At 42.9% G+C, this 22,500-nt stretch overlaps 1 protein-coding gene across 4 annotated transcripts in view; it reads right to left on the bottom strand.

Moving 5' to 3' along the window:
• LOC135100827 (adenylate cyclase type 8-like) overlaps window positions 1-22,500 on the bottom strand; it is an 80,638-nt gene that overhangs the window by 16,116 nt on the left and 42,022 nt on the right. For 3 of the 4 annotated variants that reach the window (XM_064004203.1, XM_064004204.1, XM_064004205.1), the window contains exons 6-8: window positions 9,653-9,789; window positions 1,958-2,051; window positions 1,654-1,779 (exon numbers count right to left, since the gene is read on the bottom strand). In XM_064004203.1, the coding sequence (XP_063860273.1) occupies window positions 1,654-1,779; window positions 1,958-2,051; window positions 9,653-9,789 (357 nt within the window). Of the gene's footprint in view, window positions 1-1,653; window positions 1,780-1,901; window positions 2,052-9,652; window positions 9,790-22,500 lie in introns of those variants that run through there. The other variant, XM_064004206.1, reaches the window with a different exon arrangement.

Genomic DNA, 22,500 nt, shown 5'->3' with positions numbered 1-22,500 from the left:
CACCAATATGTGAGGAAAATACTTGAGGAGACTGACAGGAAAGAGAAATAAATCAAACAAAGGAATAAAAGGCCGAGAAAACACAAAACACTTACAAGCTCAGGAAGCTGAAGCATGTTAGCAATTTCTATTACATTACACACAAGCACTGATTATTATTATTATTATTATTATTATTATTATTATTATTATTATTACTGTTATCATTATCATTATTGCTACTACTACTGCTGCTGCTGCTGCTACATTACTGCTACTACAGCATCATTATTATAATTATTATTATTATTATTCTCAAAATGATTATTGATTTAGTCTCAGGAACTGTATGTATGTCTATGTGCGTAGGTGTTTTGTTTCTGCAACCTCCCATTTGTGGGGATGTCATCACCATCAAAGCAGCAGCAAAGTGTGGTGGAGTTGCTCAGGAACCCCACAACAATACTTATGCCATATTCTATTGGTGATGCTTTACAATTACCAGTGGTGGGCAGTATTGTTTCTGCTATAGCAAGGGAAAGTACTGATCATAGCATCAGTTGACAAAACACACACACACACACACACACACACACACATGTGCCACATAAGAGACTGCTATGGAAGATAAAAAAAAAAAAAACACTGGAGGTCTAGATGGAGTGGTTTTGAAGTGGATGGAGGATTTTTAAAGGACAGAGAAATGAGAACGGTAATTTGAGATAGAAAGTCCTCGTGGTGGAAAGTGATCAGTGGAGTTCCACAAGGGTCAGTACTGGCTCCAGTAATGTTTGCAGTATATATTAATGACAAAAAGAGTAAAGTTATGTGAGTTTGTTTGCTGATGTTGCCAAGTTACTTAGGAAGGTGGGATGAGAAGAGGGTTGCCAAACACTACAGCAGGATTTGAACAGAATATGAGAATGGAGTCATAGATGGGAAATGGAATTCAACATCAGAAAATGCAGTGTGATTAAATTTGAGAAGAATAAAATGAGAATATTAGGCAACTATAAAATGGGAAACGAAAAGATTAAGAAAATGACAATGGAAAAGGACTTGGGAGTAACTGTATCCAATAATTTATCACCAGAGAAACATAAACAGGATTATGGGTGAAACTTACAATCTTGTGAGGAACACAAAAGTAGAATTCAGATATCTAGATGAGGTAACGATGAAGAAACTGATTGTAACTATGGTACGCCCAAGGTCGGAACATGCAGCAATAATGTGGTCACCAAGAGAGAGACTGAGAAGACTGAACCTATAGACGTTGGAACAATGGAGGGAGAGAGGAGACCTGACTGAGGTGTATAGGTTGATGAATGGATTAGAAAAAGTGGACCGGCAGGATTTGATAACATGGGATGTAAGAGATTCAAGGGGGCATGGAAAGAAACTGAAAAAAAAGGCCACCAGTAGAAGGGATATTAAAAACAACAGTTTTCCTCAAAGAATAGTTGAGACGTGGAATAGCTTGGAAAAAGATGTGGTTCATGCAAGGTCGATTCATGATTTCAAGGCCAAAATGGGTGATAGTATATATAGAGACGGGCCAGCAAGAGCGTAGCTTTCCTTCCCGTATACCACAACTAGGTAAATACACACACGTGACAAGGATGAACCATGAGAAGGGAGTGCACTGGGGGGGTGGGGACGTGCAGTAAGTACCTGAGAGATGGTGTTGTTGCTTCGCTCGTCCTCTGACCACAGTCTGGAGCGGGAGAAGCGAGGGACTCGCCGGCGGGTGTACAGCGGCTCCTCCCGCTTGATGAGGAAGGTCTCGACGCCGTGGTCCTGCAGGCAAACATAGCAGGCTGTCATAATTTGCACTGAGAAGATCGGTCATTTATTATGAATGACTCCTCACTTTCATCACTTTTAAGACACACCTTGCATCTTCTCCTTTCCCACCCTACCATGAATGAACATTCCCCGCACTGGCACCGAACTACCGGATTGAGTGGTGACCTACTTTAAGGTATTGGTCCCGTAGCATTCCAAGGCCAGGCTCCACCTCGTACACGCCCTTCAGGCACTCCACCGTCGCCTTGGACACGTGAACTCGCCTGCGGAATGAAATACATATTAATTTTAATGCAGGTGTGGAAATGCAGGTAACACGGAATGAGACGTAACGTGTACCGCCTTTAACTCAGTAAACCCTAATAACTCTAGTGCCTGGAGTTCGTTCATCACCACTATCATCTACATAATATTTAAATCTCAGAATCATGGCAATACAACGATTTCCTAATCTAAGACTCTTTCCCACCCCCCCTTCTCTCTCCAATTCTTGGGTTCACTGGTGCATCTCATTGGCCTCATTCGCTTCGTCTCTCCTACCTTTCCCTAACCACCATCGTCACTCAAAGTCATTCAGCCACATTATAACTTTTATTTGCCTTGGGGGACGGTGCACCGCGCCGAACCACTCCAATTCTGCACCAACAATTGCATCATCCATCCAGCACCGAACCTTTCTTTCCGTGGGGTGCATGACTTTTTTTTTTTTTTAATTTCGTTTACATCAAACATCCACGCAGTCGGAGGACTGGGGAGAACGGCAAGGAAGAACACTCAACGCTGCGCCAGCATTCAGCAGCCCGCGGTGTCAATACGAGTTTCCATCAAAACATCATCTGCATCAAATATTGCCTCGATGACGCAGGGCGAGAGAGACACAGAAGGGACAAAATTGAACATTCGTGAGTTTCCTGGCTGACGAAATGAGAGAGAGAGAGAGAGAGAGAGAGAGAGAGAGAGAGAGAGAGAGAGAGAGAGAGAGAGAGAGAGAGAGAGAGAGAATACAATATTTATCTACAGTAGCTTCAAAAGTAATAAAAAGAAGAGAGCGATAAAAAAAAATGAATGTTGATACTAACTTCTCCTGAGAGAGAGAGAGAGAGAGAGAGAGAGAGAGAGAGAGAGAGAGAGAGAGAGAGAGAGAGAGAGAGAGAGAGAGAGAGAGAGAGAAAGAGAGAGAGAGAGAGAGAGAGAGAATATATTGTGTTCGTTGTTATCTATTTTCACACAACTGACTGTGAGCGAGCGACTGAGAGCATCGTTAGTCGTGAAGAGGAGGAGAAAGGGAGGACAACACACAAGAAGAAAGGGCGCAAAAGGAAAATACAGAGGGGAAAAACTAGCATGAACATGAATAAAATACAGAGGAAATAAGTCGATAATGATGTACATGCGTGAAAATGATTATGATAAATGTATTGTGATTTGAATGACCTATAAGTTACATTTTTCTTTTTTAATTTTATGTAGGAGAAACACTGGCCAAGGGAGAGAGAGAGAAAAAAAAAAGCTTACTAAGATGCCAATCCCATAAAAGGGGTCCAAAGCGGTGGTAAAAAATTGAAAGATTAGTGTCTTGAAACCTCCTTCTTGAAGGAACTCAAGTCATAGGAAGGTGGAAATACAGAAGCAGGCAGGGAGTTCCAGGATTTACCAGAGAAAGGGATGAATGATTGAGAATACTGGTTGACTCTTGCATTAGAGAGGTGGACAGAATAGGGGTGAGAGAAAGAAGTCTTGTGCAGCGAGGCTGCGGGAGGAGAGGAGGCATGCAGTTAGCAAGATCAGAAGAGCAGTTTGCATGAAAATAGCCGTAGAAGACAGCTAGAGATGCAACATTGTGGCGATGGGAGAGAGGCTGAAGACAGTCAGTTAGGAGAGAGGAGTTGATGAGACGAAAAGCTTTAGATTCCACCCTATCTAGAAGAGCGGTATGATTGGAGCCCCCCCAGACATGTGAAACATACTCCATACATGGACGGATAAGGCCCTTGTACAGAGTTAGCAGCTAGAGGGGAGGTGAGAAAAAACTGGCGGAGACGTCTCAGAACATCTAACTTCATAGAAGCTGTTTTAGCTAGAGATAAGATGTGAAGTTTCCAGTTCAGATTATAAGTAAAGGACAGACCGAGGATGTTCAGTGTAGAAGAGGGGGACAGTTGAGTGTCATTGAAGAAGAGAGGATAGTTGTCTGGAAGGTTGTGTCGAGTTGACATGGAGGAATTGAGTTTATGAGGCAATGAACAATACCAAGTTTGCTCTACCCCAATCGGAAATTTTAGAAAGATCAGAAGTCAGGCGTTCTGTGGCTTCCCTGCGTGAAACATTTACTTCCTGAAGAGTTGGACGTCTATGAAAAGATGTGGAAAGGTGCAGGATGGTATCATCAGCGTAGGAGTGGATAGGACAAGAAGTTTGGTTTAGAAGGTCATTGATGAATAATAAGAAGAGAGTGGATGATAGGACAGAATCCTGAGGAACACCACTGTTAATAGATTTAGGAGAAGAACAGTGACCGTCTACCACAGCAGCAATAGAACGGTCAGAAAGGAAACTTGAGATGAAGTTACAGAGAGAAGGATAGAAGCCGTAGGAGGGTAATTTGGAAATCAAAGCTTTGTGCCAGACTCTATCAAAAGCTTTTGATATATCCAAGGTAACAGCAAAAGTTTCACCAAAATTTCTAAAAGGAGGATGACCAAGACTCAGTAAGGAAAGCCAGATCACCAGTAGAGCGGCCTTGACGGAACCCATACTGGCGATCAGATAGAAGGTTGTGATGTGATATATGTTCAAGAATCTTCCTGTTGAGGATAGATTAAAAAACTTTAGATAGGCAGGACATTAAAGCAATAGGACGGTAGTTTGAGGGATTAGAACAGTCACCCTTTTTAGGAACAGGCTGAATGTAAGCAAACTTCCAGCAAGAAGGAAAGGTAGATGTTGACAGACAGAGCTGAAAGAGTTTGACTAAGCAAGGAGCAAACAGGGAGGCACAGTTTCGGAGAACAATAGGAGGAACTCCATCAGGTCCATAAGCCTTCCGAGGGTTTAGGCCAGCGAGGGCATGGAAAACATCATTGTGAAGAATTGAAATAGTCAGAGGGTGGAGGAGAGGGAGGAACAAGCTCAGAATCGTCCAAGGTAGAGTTTTTAGCAAAGGTTTGAGCAAAGCGTTCAGCTTTATAGATAGATGTGATAGCAGTGGTGCCATCTGGTTGAAATAAAGGAGGGAAAGAAGAAGCAAAGTTATTGGAGATGTTTTTGGCTAGATGCCAGAAGTCACGAGGGGAGTTAGATCTTGAAAGATTTTGACACTTTCTGTTAATGAAGGAGTTAATGAAGGATTGGAGCGATAGGACAAGAGATTGCGATCGGAGGAGCCCAACGGAGAAGAGAGGGTAACAGCATAAGCAGAAGGATGAGAGGTCAGGAAAAGGTAAGAATGTTGGGAGTATCTCCAAGACGGTTGGGAATACGAGTAGGGTGTTGCACCAATTGCTCTAGGTCGTGGAGGATAGCAAAGTTGAAGGCTAGTTCACCAGGATGGTCAGTGAAGGGAGAGGAAAGCAAAAGCTGGTGGTGAACATTGAAGTCTCCAAGAATGGAGATCTCTGCAAAAAGGAAGAGAGTCAGAATGTGCTCCACTTTAGAAGTTAAGAAGTCAAAGAATTTCTTATAGTCAGAGAAGTTAGGTGAGAGGTATACAACACAGATAAATTTAGCTTGAGAGTGACTCTAGTCGTAGCCAGAAAACTCGGAAGATTCAAGAGCGTGGGCACGAGAGCAGGTTAAGTCGTTGCACACATAAACGCAACATCCAGTTTTGGATCGAAAATGAGGACAGAGAAAGTAGGAGGGAACAAAAAAGGGGCTACTATTAGTTTCCTCAGACACCTGAGCTTCAGTGAGGAAAAGAAGATGAGGTTTAGAAGAGGAGAGGTGGTGTTCTACAGATTGAAAATTATATCTTAGACCGCGAATGTTGCAGAAGTTAATGAAGAAAAAGTTAAGGAGGGTGTCAAGACACTTAGGGTCGTTGTCAGAAGGGCAGTCCGACCTGGGGACATTTGGGGTCCCCTCCCCAGATGGGGACTCCGAGGCTGGTGTAGGAGTCGCCATGATAATTTCGAAATTTTGAGTGAAGAGTGTTTAGGTGCTTGTAGGTTTGTGTGGAGGAAGAGAGATGTCTTTAGAGGGCAGGCTGTGACTGCCTCCTTGTATTGTGAGACACAAAGAGAAGCGTTCAGTGAGGTCATAGCTGGGTTTAATGATAAGTTCACAGCACCCCCTAATCCAGTGATTTAGACCTCACTGGGAGTAATTATCGTTTCGGCAGGTGCCTACTGCCTCCTTCAGATATGTATATTACAATAAATACTACTACTACTACTACTACTACTACTAAAAATAACACTACTGCTACTACTACTACTACTACTACTACTACTACTAATAACAATAATAGCTAGTGATGCTGACGATGATGTTGATAAAAAAAAGAAAGAAAAAAAAAAATAAAAAAAACAGCTCGCGGCACAAATCCGTTGCCTCGGTGTGTGGCGAATTCATTCATTTGTCTATTTGCTTGGAAGTGGAGGTCGCAGCAACACATTATATATATATATATATATATATATATATATATATATATATATATATATATATATATATATATATATTATCATAACTTTTCACTCAACTTTAGACTTTACTACTGGCCTATGCCACACTCCGTGCTGTTCCTGCAGCGAGATATCTGTATATATATATATATATATATATATATATATATATATATATATATATATATATATATATATATATATATATATATATATATATATATATATATATATATATATATATATATATATATATATATATATATATATATATATATATATATATATATATATAATACAGAGTGATGAAAGAAGTTAATTATTTTCAGCTTCACGGTGTGTTGAAAGACCTTTACTATTGGTTTTAATGGACGTTGATACCATTACCACGGTCCCTGTGTCCTGTAGCAGGAAACTGTTACTTTATCTCTTCAACCTGATAACACCCGTGGAAAACTTTAGAAGAATTCATATTTCATAACTTTAATTTTTATTATTCTATTGAAATTATTATTTTTCTCTCTCTCTCTCTCTCTCTCTCTCTCTCTCTCTCTCTCTCTCTCTCTCTCTCTCTCTCTCTCTCTCTCTCTCTCTCTCTCTCTCCAAACAGCCCATGCATCCCCCACACAGTATAATCTAGTTTTGCCGAGAGTCGCATGCTCCCTGTTATTTGGCTGTTATTACGTGCTGCTAAATGGAGCCATTCATCCAGTCTGTCGTCCAGGAAACTGGACCTTTACAAATGGCCGGCGCGGATCTGGCTCGGCGACACAACTGCTGCTGACTCACACCTGAAATTCTGCACCTGAAAACACACCAATTAATTTAGTTGTCAGTGCTGATTACTTGACGTTATCCTTTACTTAGCGCGCTGAATATACAACGTTTTAGCTTTCAGTGAAGGTAACACTTACTTTTCATTAAAGAAGCCTACTACGCGAGAACACCTGCATCATCATTACTACCATCATCCTAATCACCACCACCACCATCACCATCACCATCAGGCCAACACAGGACCAATACTCGTACTACTTCACCACAATGCCTCACGTGGCGCCTTGGTGAGCTGTAGCTTCCTCCTGGCGACCAACAGAACAGATGAAGTCATGTCGGTAATCTATTTTTTTTGTCAACCTTGGCTTCACCTTTCTTTACTCGGTTGCCACTATACGATTACCTGTCCTTATTCACATGCTCTAACTCCCTTCACACAGTTGAAGACGCATATATATATATATATATATATATATATATATATATATATATATATATATATATATATATATATATATATATATATATATATATATATATATATATATATATATATATATATATATTTGCATTAAACATTTCCTTTTTTAGATTCATATTTGGAATTGCTTCGTTCTCTCAATGGAACTATTTTCTAAAGCCAAAACATATGATTAATCGAGTTCTCATGAGCGTGTTTTCCTCTTGATGCAGAATCCTTGTTAAACTATAGAATCACGAAAACACCCTTGAAAACCCCAGTAACTACAGATAGAGCCAATTAACAATAGTCGAGATAAGGCGCCGACACGTTTGAGAATGTGGATCCAAGTCATAACGGTGCAGAAGGCAGGGCTGTGTTATCAGAGGCTCTGTCAACTGATTATTTATTCTGTAATTTAAATCATCAATAAATATTTGCAATCCCGGTCTTACATTAATGATGATTTGTGTTTAACAAATGAAGTGTTAGTTTTCCAAAACACAACTTCCGTGTGACTGGGACCGAGGAGGGACTTTGTGTGAAGGTCACCGCGAAAGGGCAAACTCTGCTCGTGTTTCCTTATCTGTGGTAAGGAAAAGTTCTCTCTCTCTCTCTCTCTCTCTCTCTCTCTCTCTCTCTCTCTCTCTCTCTCTCCTCTCTCTCTCTCTCTCTCTCATACACAGTTCAGTAGACACGGACTCAACAACGACTGGACATGCAACACCTAGGCGGCCGCAGAGGGGACACCAGGGCTCGCTTGGACTTGCAAATTTTCCGTCTTTTCTGGGTCTGAATCTGTTTAGTTTTCCATTCCCTCACAACACACACACACACACACACACGGCACACGCGTCAAAAATATAAATAAATAAATAATTAATTAAAAAAGCCAATCAGTGCAGAAAAAAAAAATGACACGGATTCCTATACAATAAATGGTATAGTAACTTTACCCCTACAAAATGCCCTGCAGGGAAGTAACAAAGGGATTAAGGTAGAAATAAATTATGTAGGGTTCGGTAGAGAATTGACCTGATTATGGAGGAGGAGGAGGAGGAGGAGGACAGACTTAAACATTTAGCCAACTTTCAAAACGATGACTTCCCTGGCGGCGGTAAGGCAGCAGTCCCGTCACCTTTAATAACAAAAGAGAGGAAAGTAAACAAACACCAGTCTGAGAAACGTGGAACAAAACACATGTGAGCCACACTTTGAGTCACCGCTTTACAAATTTCCATCTACGAGAAAAAAAAAAAGTAATATTTACTGGATTTAAATTTTTCTGATAAGTTTCCTTCTTGACAAATAAAAGGGGGAACCTTGACGGAGAAGAAAGGACAATAACAATAAAAGAAGAAGAAGAAAAAAAAAAAAAAGAGGTGACACGGAAGAAATGCATCGCAGGGAGGATGTATGGGACACAGAAAGAAATGGAGGGGAAAGAAGGGGCGTGGATTATGCAGAGGGCGTTGAAGGACAAGGTGACGCGTAGAGCATGGATGGACGGGAGTCTGGAGTGAGTAGGGACCTGAGGAGGAGGAGGAGGAGGAGGAGGAGGAATCGACTCTTTTTTTTTTTTTCCCAAATCATACTAAATTTGTACTTTTGTTCAAGCTTTAGATTACATTAACTATCCACTAATTAAAACTTAATAACAACATCCTTAGACCAAAAGAACATAAGAAAATAAGGGAAGCTGCAAGAAGCTATTAGGCTTACACGTGGCAGTCCTATATGAATCATATCTACCTATTTCCACTTATCATTCCCATCCATAAATTTGTCGAAGCTTCTTTTAAAAGCTTCCTAATGACTCAGCACTAAGAACATGATTACCGAGTCCATTCCATTCATCTACTAATGTATACTTCCTATCCCTTTCTTAAATCCAACTTTTTCACGCTTTAAACGGATTATTTCTTGTTTTTGATTACCTTAATGTCACATAAACAAAAGCTGAATGAAACACAGACAATACAATGCAGCTCTATTCACTCACCCAGGTATGCCTCCAGACTCCAGGTGGTTGGCGAGCGTGACATCGTAAGACCACACATCGAACTGCCACTTGCGGAGACCCAGCACCCCGCACAGCACCGAGCCGGAGTGGATGCCGATCCTCATGTTCAAATCCACCTGTGTAGGAACAGAGATGAAAAGGTAAATAAAGGGTAATAGAAAGAGAACAGAAATCAAGTTTGTTCTAAGTAAAAATTAAGAGGAAACAACAATTTGAGAGAGAGAGAGAGAGAGAGAGAGAGAGAGAGAGAGAGAGAGAGAGAGAGAGAGAGAGAGAGAGAGAGAGAGAGAGAGAGAGAGGATACAGTATATAACATGTTTCAGAAAGGTAACGTTTAGGGAGTCAGTTTACGAGGAAAGTTAATACTGCAAGCGCGCGCCTCAGTGAGTGTCCAACAAAGAGCAACAACACGGAGGGAGCAGGGAAAGAGGCGCTCAGTGGTAGTGGTGGTGGTGATTGATGGTGGACGTGGCAAGCCCTGTCCAAAGCCACTGTTACCTGTTGCTCCCTCCCTCCCTCTCTCTCTCTCTCTCTCTCTCTCTCTCTCTCTCTCTCTCTCTCTCTCTCTCTCTCTCCTCTCTTCTCTCCTCTGAACCACTGCTTTTGCGTATTTTTCCTATTTTCTCTGTTGAATTTCACGTTGGGTGCATGATTCACGTCCAGTCATGATTCTACTGAAAAATGTGTACAGCCAAATTAATCTTGGGATAGCATTACGATCATTTCAAATATGCATATGTGTAACTGATGTTCATTCTGGTGCAGGGGGTACGAGTGGCGACAGCTGCTGCGTTACAGGAGTGCAAACTATGGTAGTGTTGATGATAATAGTAATATTAGTAATAATTGAGATAGCAATACTCGTTGTAAGTAGTAATAGTAATAGTAGTGCTAACATCAATAATAATAATAATAATAATAATAATAATAATAATAATAATAATAATAATAATAATAACAATGATAATAACAACGGTAATAACAATGATAATAACAATAATAATAGTAGTATTAGTATTAGTATTAGTAGTAGTAGCAGTAGCAGTAGCAGCAGCAGCAGCAGCAGCAGTAGCACCAGCAGCAGCAGCAGCAGTAGTGGTAGCAGTAGTAGTAGTAGTATTATCCCTAACAATAATAGAAGCATGTAATAGCAGGCGCGGTAGTAGTAGTAGTAGTAGTAGTAGTAGTAGTAGTAGTAGTAGGAGGAGGAGGAGGAGGAGGAGGAGGAGGAGGAGGAGGAGGAGGAGGAGGAGGAGGAGGAGGAGGAGGAGGAGGAGGAGGAGGAACAGTAGTAGTAGTAGTAGTAGTAGTAGTAGTAGTAGCATAGTAGTAGTGCGGTGACTATCTCCCTTACAAAATACTACTGCAACAACAAATGACTGCAATAGTACCACAGACAGGTAGACGAGAAAGACAAGACAAGATAAGATAAGACAATACAAGACAACAAAATCAAATCTTATCCCCCAAACTAAGAGTGAGAGTCCAACAGGTAAGCGAGAGTCGCAGGCAAGCGAGGAGAGGGGCGGTGAAACAGGCAGGTGCAGGCAGGCACGGGCAGGTGAGGGTTGAGAGGCAGTACTGTCCCGTGCCGTTTGAAGGGAAGCAACTGTTCATGCTGGCGGCCTCGAGTGACGTGTTTGGCAGCTTTAGAGGGGCTTTGCCGCCCTGATGGTTTGGGATGCGCTCTGGCGGTGGTCTCGGGAAGCAGGCGAACAGGTGGAGAGAGAGAGAGAGAGAGAGAGAGAGAGAGAGAGAGAGAGAGAGAGAGAGAGAGAGAGAGAGAGAGAGAGAGAGAGAGAGAGAGAGAGAGAGAGAGAGAGAGAGAGAGAGAGAGAGAGAGAGAGAGAGAGAGAGAGAGAGAGAGATTTACAAAGACACGAAGATAAGAAAAAATAAATACAAAAAATAAAAAAAAGATTAAAACAAAAAGCTAAAAACAGTCACAAAAAGCATCACCCACTCATCATAAGGAGGAGTCGATGAAGCGGAGCCAGAGAGACACGCCGTGAAAATCCTGTAGTGCAGAGGAGCCATCACAATAGGCCTACACGGAGATACACATATGTACTGTTCGAGCACCCTGTCCCATTAACTTTAACGCTACTTCTCTCTCTCTCTCTCTCTCTCTCTCTCTCTCTCTCTCTCTCTCTCTCTCTCTCTGCAGCGTCCGGCCTGTGAGCGCAACAATGACACGAGGAACTGAACGCAGAAAAAATAAGTTAAGTTGACTCTCTCGATGAACCTTCGCTTTAATTTAAACTTAAGGAATTGGGGGCTTTCAGTGGCACAATTTTGATAACTAAAGATAACAAAAAAAAAAAAAAAAAAAAGGAAAGAATGGATGTTTACAAGGGGTTCCATTTTGAGAACTAAAGAGGAAAACAGGAAGGAAATGGGGGTTTATAGCGGCATCCTTTTGATAATTAAGGGAAAAGAGAAAGAATGGGTGTTTACAGAGTTCCATTTTGATAACTAAAGGGAAAAAAAGAAGGAACAGTTTTTTTTTTTTTTTTTTTTGATAGGTAAGGGGAAGAAAGGATGAAATTTTTTTCTGAGCATCATCATGTGGATAAGTGGGAGTATGAAGGTGTGGAACGGTGTTGTGAGAGCTCTAATCTTGATAACTGAGGGTAGGGAAGGTTAGTAAGGTTAGGAGTGTTCTTAGTGCTCTCTTGTCGGTGAATGAAGGTAAAAAATGGGCCTGTGTCTCTAATTCTGCCTTTTATTTTTTTTCCATATTTGCTTCCAGTCTAATGGGAGTAATGAAGGAAAGAGAGAGAGAGAGAGAGAGAGAGAGAGAGAGAGAGAGAGAGAGAGAGAGAGAGAGAGAGAGAGAGAGAGAGAGAGAGAGAGAGAGAGAGAGAGAGAGAGAGAGAGAGAGAGAGAGAGAGAGAGAGAGAGAGAGAGAGAGAGAGAGAGAGAGAGAGAGAGAGAGAGAGAGAGAGAGAGAGAGAGAGAGAGAGAGAGAGAGAGAGAGATATCGAAAAAAAAAATCAGGATATATTTGAATGATAAAGAAGTGGTGTGTGTCGCTTTTTTCCCTCCCTGCTGTCGGTCTGGAGCCAAATGAATAGGACGAGGCAGAGAAAAGAAAAGTTATATCGATGAATATAAAAAGATAAGGATGTATTTGAATAATAAAAGAGGCCGCCATGTCCGCCCAGAACTTGCCTTTATCTACTCTGTACTATACCGGGATAATATAAGGTGAGGGATAATCTTTTTCCTTCAATGTTTCACGTCAAAAGTATGGAACGAAAACTTACCCCCACTGATCCACTTGCGTCCTTATCTATCTAAGTTTACGTATCTACAGCTTTTGACTTAGTTCTGACTCACCTAATCAATCTACTTGCGTTTTCTACCTCTTCATCCACATATTTACATCACAGAATCCAGCTCTAACGTACATAATTAGTCTAGTGACGTTCTTTTTTACCCAAATTTACATAAGTATCGAACATACCAAATTTATCTACCTAAATTCACGTACCTACAGCTTTTAATTTTGTTTTGACTCACCTAATAAATCTGTTTGCGTTATCTACCTCTTCATCCACGCATCTTCATCATATAATTCAGCTTCGACTTACTTAATTAACTTACTGACGTCCCTCTTCGCCTAAATTTACGTATCTTCATCCCATGATTCAGCTTAGACAAACCTAATTAATTTGTAGGCGTCTTTATCTGCCTCCTTATTCACGCATCCACTTGATATAATTTAGTTTTATTATTTCATTACTTTCCACGGTAACGCAAATGATCTCCACACATTTACTATCTTTCCATAATCATCTCTTACTTTATACGCTCCTAAAAATTCACAAAAAAAGTTCACATACAGTATTTTTTTTCCTATCCAAACAGTTTCCTTCGCAGAATCACCTCTTAATCCTTTCACAGCAACACAATTATTATTTTTTTCATGATCACCAGTATACAATTTTTTTTTACACACCTGCCTCCCTTGCCGCATTCAAACATTTTTTTTTCTTTTTAGTGCGGTGTTAACAAAAGACGATCAAGAAACAAAGAGTTGGTTTAAATGGTGCTTTGATTTCACATAAAAATATCAATGTTCTCGTACAGCATTTTTTTCTCGGCATTATGAAGAGAGAGAGAGAGAGAGAGAGAGAGAGAGAGAGAGAGAGAGAGAGAGAGAGAGAGAGAGAGAGAGAGAGAGAGAGAGAGAGAGAGAGAGAGAGTCATCTCCATATAAAAAAAAAATCCGGATATATTTGAATGATAAAGAGGTGGTGTCTGTCTCTTTTTCCCTCCCTGTTGTCTGTCTGGAGGAAAATGAATAGGATGATACACAAACACACACACACACACACACACACACACACACACACACACACACACACAAGAAAAAAATACATCAATGAATAATAATAATAAAAATAAATAAATAAGCGGTATATTTGAGAAACTATTTATGTTCCCCAAAGCATTTTCTCCAGCCAGGGCACACACCCATCCACCCACCCACTCACCCATCCACCCACACACACACACACACACACACACACACACACACTGAGAAGCCGCCTTGGACGCTTAGAACAGTTTGAGTGGACGGAATCTCAAGCCCCGCCACCCGTGAAAGGCGTCCGGGGGATCACCGGCATTACGCCACAAGAGCCGCCGCGCCACGCTGGACAGAGCCATTTCATTTACTCCTAAGCGCCTCCTGCTGCTGCCTCGAGTCTGTGGTTTCAAGCTTGTTTTTCGTGATATATTTAGTGTGGTGTGTGTGTGTGTGTGTGTGTGTGTGTTGGATTGGTGAGCAATGTGGTGGAATGTGTGTTTTGACGAGATACTGGTGTCCTGAGAGTACTGTAATTCTTCATGGTAACTCTCTCTCTCTCTCTCTCTCTCTCTCTCTCTCTCTCTCTCTCTCTCTCTCTCTCTCTCTCTCTCTCTCTCTCTCTCTCTCCCTTACCTAAACAAGTAAAACAAATAAGAGACGGGAAGGATTCGTATTAATAAGGAAACATGAAGGTGTCATAGCAAGAGATTTATTAAAGAAGAGGATATAAGGATCTACAAAAATCTAGTCTTCCAAGCATAGCGATAGATCATTATTAGAGAAGTGATGTGTGCAAACAGTGTACGTATGGAAACATTTTTATCATGTACGTAACAAGAGATGGGATATTACGTGCCTGACTCGATCCTATAAACACACGCACACACACACACACACACACACACACACACACACACACACACACACACACACACACACACACACACACAGTCACGGGCAACGAGGTATCTGATTCATTTAATTCATCAACACGTGTTCTGGACAGGTGCAAATATAAATGAACGAGTACAGTTAAGAAACCAAATAAGTTACAGGAAGGCTGTCTTTCGTTTAAAGTGTATAGGAGAGTTTCAGTGTGACAGTTTCTCCCGCCAATGCCTGGATGTACCTAATTAAGCTGTCCACTGCACGCTTTGTCCTATACAGACTTAAGTTGACACATTCACTCAAGCTTCATTTGGCTGATACACATTCAATTAGTGTAGCGTCATTAATTCACAGGTTCACGACACCATTAATTTTACAGCGGTAAGGATAGCCAGGACGCGTGTGCTCCTACTCCCAGCCCTTTTTCCCCTTCTTTCCAGCACTGCCGATCACTTACCTCATTTCACTGTGAGAAAGAACCAGTGTTGGAATGTCTCGTTCCTATCAAAATTTCAATTACACATTTTCTTAGAGTCAGACGGACAAATTATTTGCAGATCACAGGGGCCTCTGCTGTTTGCCAAGCCTCGAGGCTTGCGAGTCCACGCGCAGGGACGCCCCTTCAAGCCCCGCCGCCTGTTAGCCGCGCCACACGGCAAACATAAAATATTATCAAAAAAGTTATATTCGAGCGCTCGATCACCGACAGATGATGAATTAGTTTGCTATTAAAGTTTGCTTGATTTATTATGAAGTTGATGGCGCCGACGAGCCTGCATGGCTGTCCAAGGTATTTCCACAAACTATTGTATTTACTCCACGATGACGATTTAAAATTACATATCATACACACGAAATAAGGAAAAAATATATGTATTGTATGCATACATACAGACATACACACAGACAGATAAACAGACAGACAGACAGACAGAAAGACATGAAACAACTGCAACATTCAGACGTATTGTTTCCTCGCCTCATTTCGGTGCAATTGGCGCCGCTTCCTGAGGAGGCGCTAACAAGCCCGCCACCGAGGCCGCCGTGGAGGGGTGGCCATGGCAACGTGACGTCTGTATGAGTTATCGAACTGGGAGCACTGACTTTTTTTGGTGTGATTCCGAGCTGGAAACACTGGAGGCCCCTGGGACGTCGGCACCCACGAGGGAGTGCGGGCCAGGGACGGGGAGGCAATGACGAGATCCCGCCACTCGCAAGTCTGATATTGTCCATCCATCTTGCTTACTTTCTTTGTTTTCCGGGAGAGGGAATCCTTGGCATGGGGAGGGAAGGCAGCAGCTCAGCGCGGGGCGTCAGGATGATGTACGGCAGAGGCGTGGCGGTGGTGTGTGACGAGGCGAAGACTAAATACGAGGCACTGCTGTAGAGGAGGCTGAGAACATATCTGCCTTCCTGCCCTCACCACGGCTGAGGATCACCTGTGAGGTGGCACATCTCTGCTACGACATTATTGAGGAGTTACAATTGACGTCCTTGTAGATCCTTTGTTCCAGACAAAGACGTCATAAAGTACAAGAAGCTGCCAAAACACAGACCATTTCAAGTAAACTGTATCTTTTAAATTTTATTTCTGACAAATCCCGTCTTGCCAACAACTTCAAACTCACTCACTAAGACCGCACTCACCTACACTACATAGAAACATACCTGAAAAACCTCAATAGCTTCCACTTCAGTCTGCTGGAAGTAGTCAAGGTCACTGCGCTTGAAGATACAGATCCTAAATACATTTAGAGGAAATATTGGAGCTAGGACTTGTTGGCAAGATGGAATTTGTCAGATGTGAAAAAATACACTTTACTTGAAATGAGGTCTGTGTACTTTATGATTTTATGATCTACAAGAGCGTCAACTTAAGTCTCTGTACTCCGCATCAAGGCAGTGATATAACCCCGAGCACAAGTCTTGACAGAGCAAAGCGAAATGGCAGACGCTGAAGACAAGAAAGAGAAGCGAAGCTTCCTCTCCAAGGTGTGGCGCCGCCTCCCCAAGGCGTGCAGGCGCAGGCGGCGGGAACCAGAAGGTTCCCAGACTGCAAACTGCGGCGGCAGGAGTGTTTGCCCGGGAGACACAAGAACAGTTTCGTCGCGACCGCGCTCCGCTATCCTGGCTTCACCGACCCGGGCATCGTGGGTGTAGTTTAGTAGTTTGGAAAAAGAAGTTTCTGTGTAGCGGGGACCGGAATGAGGGGGATCAGGTGGAATGCCAGAAAAGTCGCGTGAATTGCAACTTCATCGCCGCCGCGCCGCGTTGCCCTGGCTTCATCGGCCCGGTCATCGTGGGCGTGGTGTGGATGAAGCAGGTATACAGCACATATAAATTTAGTTTGAGAGTGACTCTGTAGTCGTAGCCAGATGGTGGAAAACTCGAAAGATTCAAGAGTGTGGGCACGAGAGCAGGTTAAGTCATTGCGCACATAAACGCAGCATCCAGCTTTGGATTGAAAATGAGGATAGAGAAAGTAGGAGGGAACAGAAAAGGGGCTACTGTCAGTTGCCTCAGACACCTGAGTTTCAGTGAGGAAAAGAAGATGAGGTTTAAAAGAGGAGAGGTGGTGTTCTGCAGATTGAAAATTAGATCTTAGACCGCGAATGTTGCATAAGTTAATGAAGAAAAAGTTGAGGGGGTGTCAAGACACTTAGGGTCGTCGACAGAAAGGCAGTCTGACCTGGGGACATTTATGGTCTCCTCCCCAGATGGGGACTCCGAGGCTGGTGTAAGAGTCGCCATGATAATTTTGAAATTTTTGAGTGAAGGGTGTGTGTGTTATTAGGTGCTTGTAGTTTTGTGTGGAGAAAGAGAGTTGTCTTTAGAGGGCAGGCTGTGACTGCCCCTTTGTGTTGTGAGATACAAAGGGAAACGTTCAGTGAGGTCACAGCTGGGTTTAATGATAAGTTCACAGCACCCCCTGAACAGTGCTTTAGACCTCACTGGGAGTAATTATCGTTTCGGCAGGTGTCTACTGCTGCAGCAGCAGCAAAAGTAGTAGTAGTAGTAGTAGTAGTAGTAGTAGTAGTAGTAGTAGTAGTAGTAGTAGTAGTAGTAGTAGTAGTAGTAGTAGCAGTAGCAGCAGCAGCAGCAGCAGCTGTACCGTATATGATTCGGATGAGAGAGTGATACAGGAGTGAAGGGAGCGCCAGGGACCGAAATCTCTCTCTCTCTCTCTCTCTCACCGATCATTTCCATGTCGCCCCTCTGGCCTTCCCGCGATGGCCTTAGGGCGGGCGACACGACACCCCGCAGGCCGCCACTGTCAGGGGGAGGCGAGTTTTTCCCCTCACCACAGGTCGCCACAATTTATCACGGTGATCGGGTGTCGTTCTATTGGGGAGTGGGGGTGCAGCAGGCTTAGGGGGGAGGGGGATCGAGACTGGGATAGTGCGTGAAATGGTTTACTATATAATTATTTTTTTTGTTTTCACATTAATGCTACGGTTTAATTTTACACTATTATGAGTCCTGTCATGAAACATATTCACATGTATAAACAAATTATTCGCTTTTCATTGTGCAGTTTATTTATCTATCAATTCATTTTTTAAAAATCTTTTTACAGTGTTAATCCGCCAAACTAAAATAGGTTGCGTCACTTTCCGGGAGCAACAGTAATGGTGTGCACGAGGGTAACGCATGCCCGGCCTAACCTGTCAAGTCCAGTGTCCTGACAAATGCCCGCTCGAGCTTAAAATTAAGTTAGACAAATATATGGAAGCGAGGGAGCGGATGACGGGACGCAAGGGATGGGCCGTTTGACACGACACCAACGAGAAGGAATGAAGGCTCTGCTGGGACGGTAAAAGCTTGTGAACGTCTATGAGAGAGCAGCGCCACACCAACACGAGTGGAGGATGATGTCAGGGTGATGTCAGTGCATGGAGGAAGCCAGACGTGGCGGCGACACAGCCTCATAAAGGGAGTTAGTCATCTGACTGAAACGAAGAGACGAGAGAGAGAGAGAGAGAGAGAGAGAGAGAGAGAGAGAGAGAGAGAGAGAGAGAGAGAGAGAGAGAGAGAGAGAGAGAGAGAGAGAGAGAGAGAGAGAGAGAGAGAGAGAGAGAGAGAGAGAGAGAGAGAGAGAGAAAATAACAAATACAAAAAAAAAAACAAAGATAGAAAACAAACAGATAAACAGACTTCTCCCTACACACAGAAACAAACAAAACAAACAAACAAACTGACAGACAGACACAAACAGGCAGAAAGATCAGACATCCAAACAAACACATACATAGATAAGGAAAAGACAGAAAAAAACAAACAAACAAACAAACAAACAAACAAACAGACAAACGAACAAACCTAGACAGACGAACACAAACACAGCTAGACATGCAGGGAGGTGGAAGAAGGGAGATAAGACAGATAGACGGACAGGCAGACAGACGAAGGAAGGAAGGAAGGAAAGAGAGAGGGAGAGAAAGAGAGAAAGGGAGGGAAGGGTCGACAGCCTCACAAGTGGCGGTGATTCATCCTCGGCTGGAGATAAAACTTCAGTCTTCCAAAAATTCGACCCCTTGATGCCTTCCGCGACCTGAACCCAATTGGAGTCTTTCCTCTGTCTCTCCATCTGCCTTCCCGTCCGTCTGTCTGCCTGTCTCCCTGTCTCCTTCATCAATCTTATCTAATCCTATTTATTCTTCTGGTCACATCTCCTATTCTTTCTACTTTTTATTTTCTTTCGTCCCTCTGAAGATTGGTGGTGAAAGGAAGAAAAAAGGAAGGGAAGGTGATGATTAGGGTAGAAAGAAGTAGAGCGGGTAGAGGTGCGAGGGGAGGGAAAGACGGAGGTAGGAGGGCAGTGTAGAGACAAGGAATGGTACAAAGGAAGACTGGGAGGAAATGGAGAGTAAGAAAGGAGCGAGTGTGCATGAAAAGTGCATGAAGATTTGGCTGTGAAGAAGAGGAAACATTTTTCTCCTCGCTCCTTCCCTTCTCTCTGCCTGTTTGTTTCTTTGTCTATCTGTCGCTCTCTCTCTCTCTCTCTCTCTCTCTCTCTCTCTCTCTCTCTCTCTCTCTCTCTCTCTCTCTCTCTCTCTCTCTCATATTAATATCACATCAAAAAGTGCACCGCTTCCTTTTCGTCTTTCTTCTAACTAGAACATTTTATTTCCGTAATGAGGCGGCAGAACAACGCCAGACTGTCGTAATGCCGAGCGGCTGGAGTCTCTGGAGTGGCGGTAACCCAATCAGTCCTACTGGAGTTTACATGAATGCCTGGAGGGAGACGAGCACGAACTTGTTTGGCAAGAGCACTTCGGTAAAGCGTCACACATTCATTAAAAAAGAAAAAGAATAAATAAATAACTTGACTTCGCGGATCAAGGAAAAAAAAACTGAACGAGTCTCTCAGAACAAACTAACAAGACAATGAAGGAGCAGATGATGCAAGACAAACAACGGAAGGTAGTGATACATAATTGTAATTGGCAGAAGCTTAAGTAGGATAAGTTGATTATAAATCGAATATATGCAAAAGAGAGAAAAAAAATAAAATTTGAAATTGGAGCAGGCGAAAGAGCAGCGCCGTGGCCTTATGTTCCCCCTGCCCACGTGGCCCTCTGCCCTTCTCTACCCTTTCGTGACTCTCTTCTGCTCTTCTTTCGTCTTTTCCTGCTCCTCCCAAATTGTCCATCTGTCTCTTCTCCTCTTCCTTTTCATTCTCTGTGCTTGCCCCTCTCCTCCAAATCTTCCTTTCCATTCTCCCCAAGTAACCCTTTCCTTCTCTTCTTTCTCCTTTTCCTGTTCCTCCCAAAATGTCCACCTGTTTCTTCTAACCCTTCCCTTCATTCTCTCTGCTTCGTCCTCTCCCTCCTCCTTTTCTTCAAACTCTCCATATGGCCTTTTTCTTCTACTCCTCCTCCACCTTCTTCTCCAAATGGTCCTCTCCTCTCCTCTTACTCTTCCTCCCCATGTGGTCTTCTCCCCAGCCTCTCTCCTTCCACCTCCCGGCCAGCACATGTACAGAATACACAGTCTGCCGCCACTAGCCGCAAGCCTCCGCCCTCCAGCACATCTTGCTCTTTTTGAACTCGTATAAAAAAAATCATAATGGGGAACTAGGCTTAATTGCATTTTTCTGGCCTCCCTCTCATTATTTGCTTTTCCTCTGAGGCAAGTGATTTTCTTTTACGTCAGAATTTACAGCAGGAAAAAGGTTTGTATTTTTTTTTTCTTTTTTTTTTTTGTCTTGTAATAAGCGTTGACTTAACCTAACGTACATTACGATCCATTAGTTACTTCCGCAGCCATTTCCGCGTGCTTTTCTCCTCCACTTCTTGATGATTTCATTACATTTATATTTTTCTCTTTCTTTCCACTCCCTTTGTTCCCATTTCACTCTCTTCACAACCCTACCTTCGAATTTTACGTAATTAAACATATAATTACCACATGACGTGCTCCCCTGCCTCCGCCCCTCCCTCCTTCCTTCCTTCCTTCCTTTTTTAGCTGTTCGTCCCCTCATCCACATTTCCTTCACCACCATTATTTACAAGAGGAGAAGAAGGATATATCTCATCTTGCTCCTTGTCCCCTTCATCCCTCAAGCCTCTCCTTCCCTCACCCACAGCGCCCCTACTCCCTCTTCCCACCCCGCCGGTCACGCTAGGTACTGAAATACACCCAGTCCCCCAGGGTTCTTAGGGTTCTCGCCTCCCCTCCGTCTTGCTGGAAAGGGAATAGGACTCCGACACGCCACGCCAAGGGTGTATAGGACAGGAGCTTCCGGGAAAAGGAGGAGGAGGAGGAGGAGGATGTGATTAAAAATACTTCATGTCGGAGCAGGATGAAAAGTAGAAGGGAAAGGATGAAAATAAAGATAAAGACAAGATTATGGACGAGAACGATGAAGGATGAAGGGAAATGATTCACGATTGGAGCTGTTCATGATCGCACGCCCCTGCCCACCCACACACTCATTCCCCTCTGATCCATCCAAGCAACCTTATAAACACACACCCACACCCATATCCACCTCAGATTCACTCTCGTCTAAGCACCCACGCACATCCACATGCACATCCACCTGAAATCCACTCTCATCTAAGCAACCATATACATCCACATACTCGTGCACATCCACCTCAGATCCACTCTCATCTAAGCACCCACTCACATCCACACACACACACACACACACACACACACACACACACACACACACACACACACACACACACACACACACACACACACATACACACACACCTACAAGTCACAATACCCTGAGAAAATACCAGCTTTTTTTTTTATTTTCGCAGCCCATCCGTCCACCATTAAGGTAAGACTATGAATTAAAGAGAGCCACGTTAAAAGTGAGAAAAATCAAAACTAAAAGAAAGTGAGAAAAAAAAAGAAAAGAAGCTTTCACTCAGTTCGACTCAACTTCTGAAAACCGAATCGACAAGTTTGGAAAAAGACGTAACACTTTTCGAAACCACAAGAAGGTGAGGAGGAGGAGGAGGAGGAGGAGGAGGAGGAGGAGGAGGAGGAGGAGGAAAATTGGGATGCAAGAGTTTCTAGGAAATGAAGTAAAAGAAGGTATTAATTGTTGGAGAGAGAGAGAGAGAGAGAGAGAGAGAGAGAGAGAGAGAGAGAGAGA

The sequence above is a fragment of the Scylla paramamosain genome, chromosome 5, assembly GCF_035594125.1.
Source record: "Scylla paramamosain isolate STU-SP2022 chromosome 5, ASM3559412v1, whole genome shotgun sequence".
Classification (NCBI taxonomy): domain Eukaryota; kingdom Metazoa; phylum Arthropoda; class Malacostraca; order Decapoda; family Portunidae; genus Scylla; species Scylla paramamosain.
This window is presented reverse-complemented; position numbering and strand designations above follow the sequence as displayed.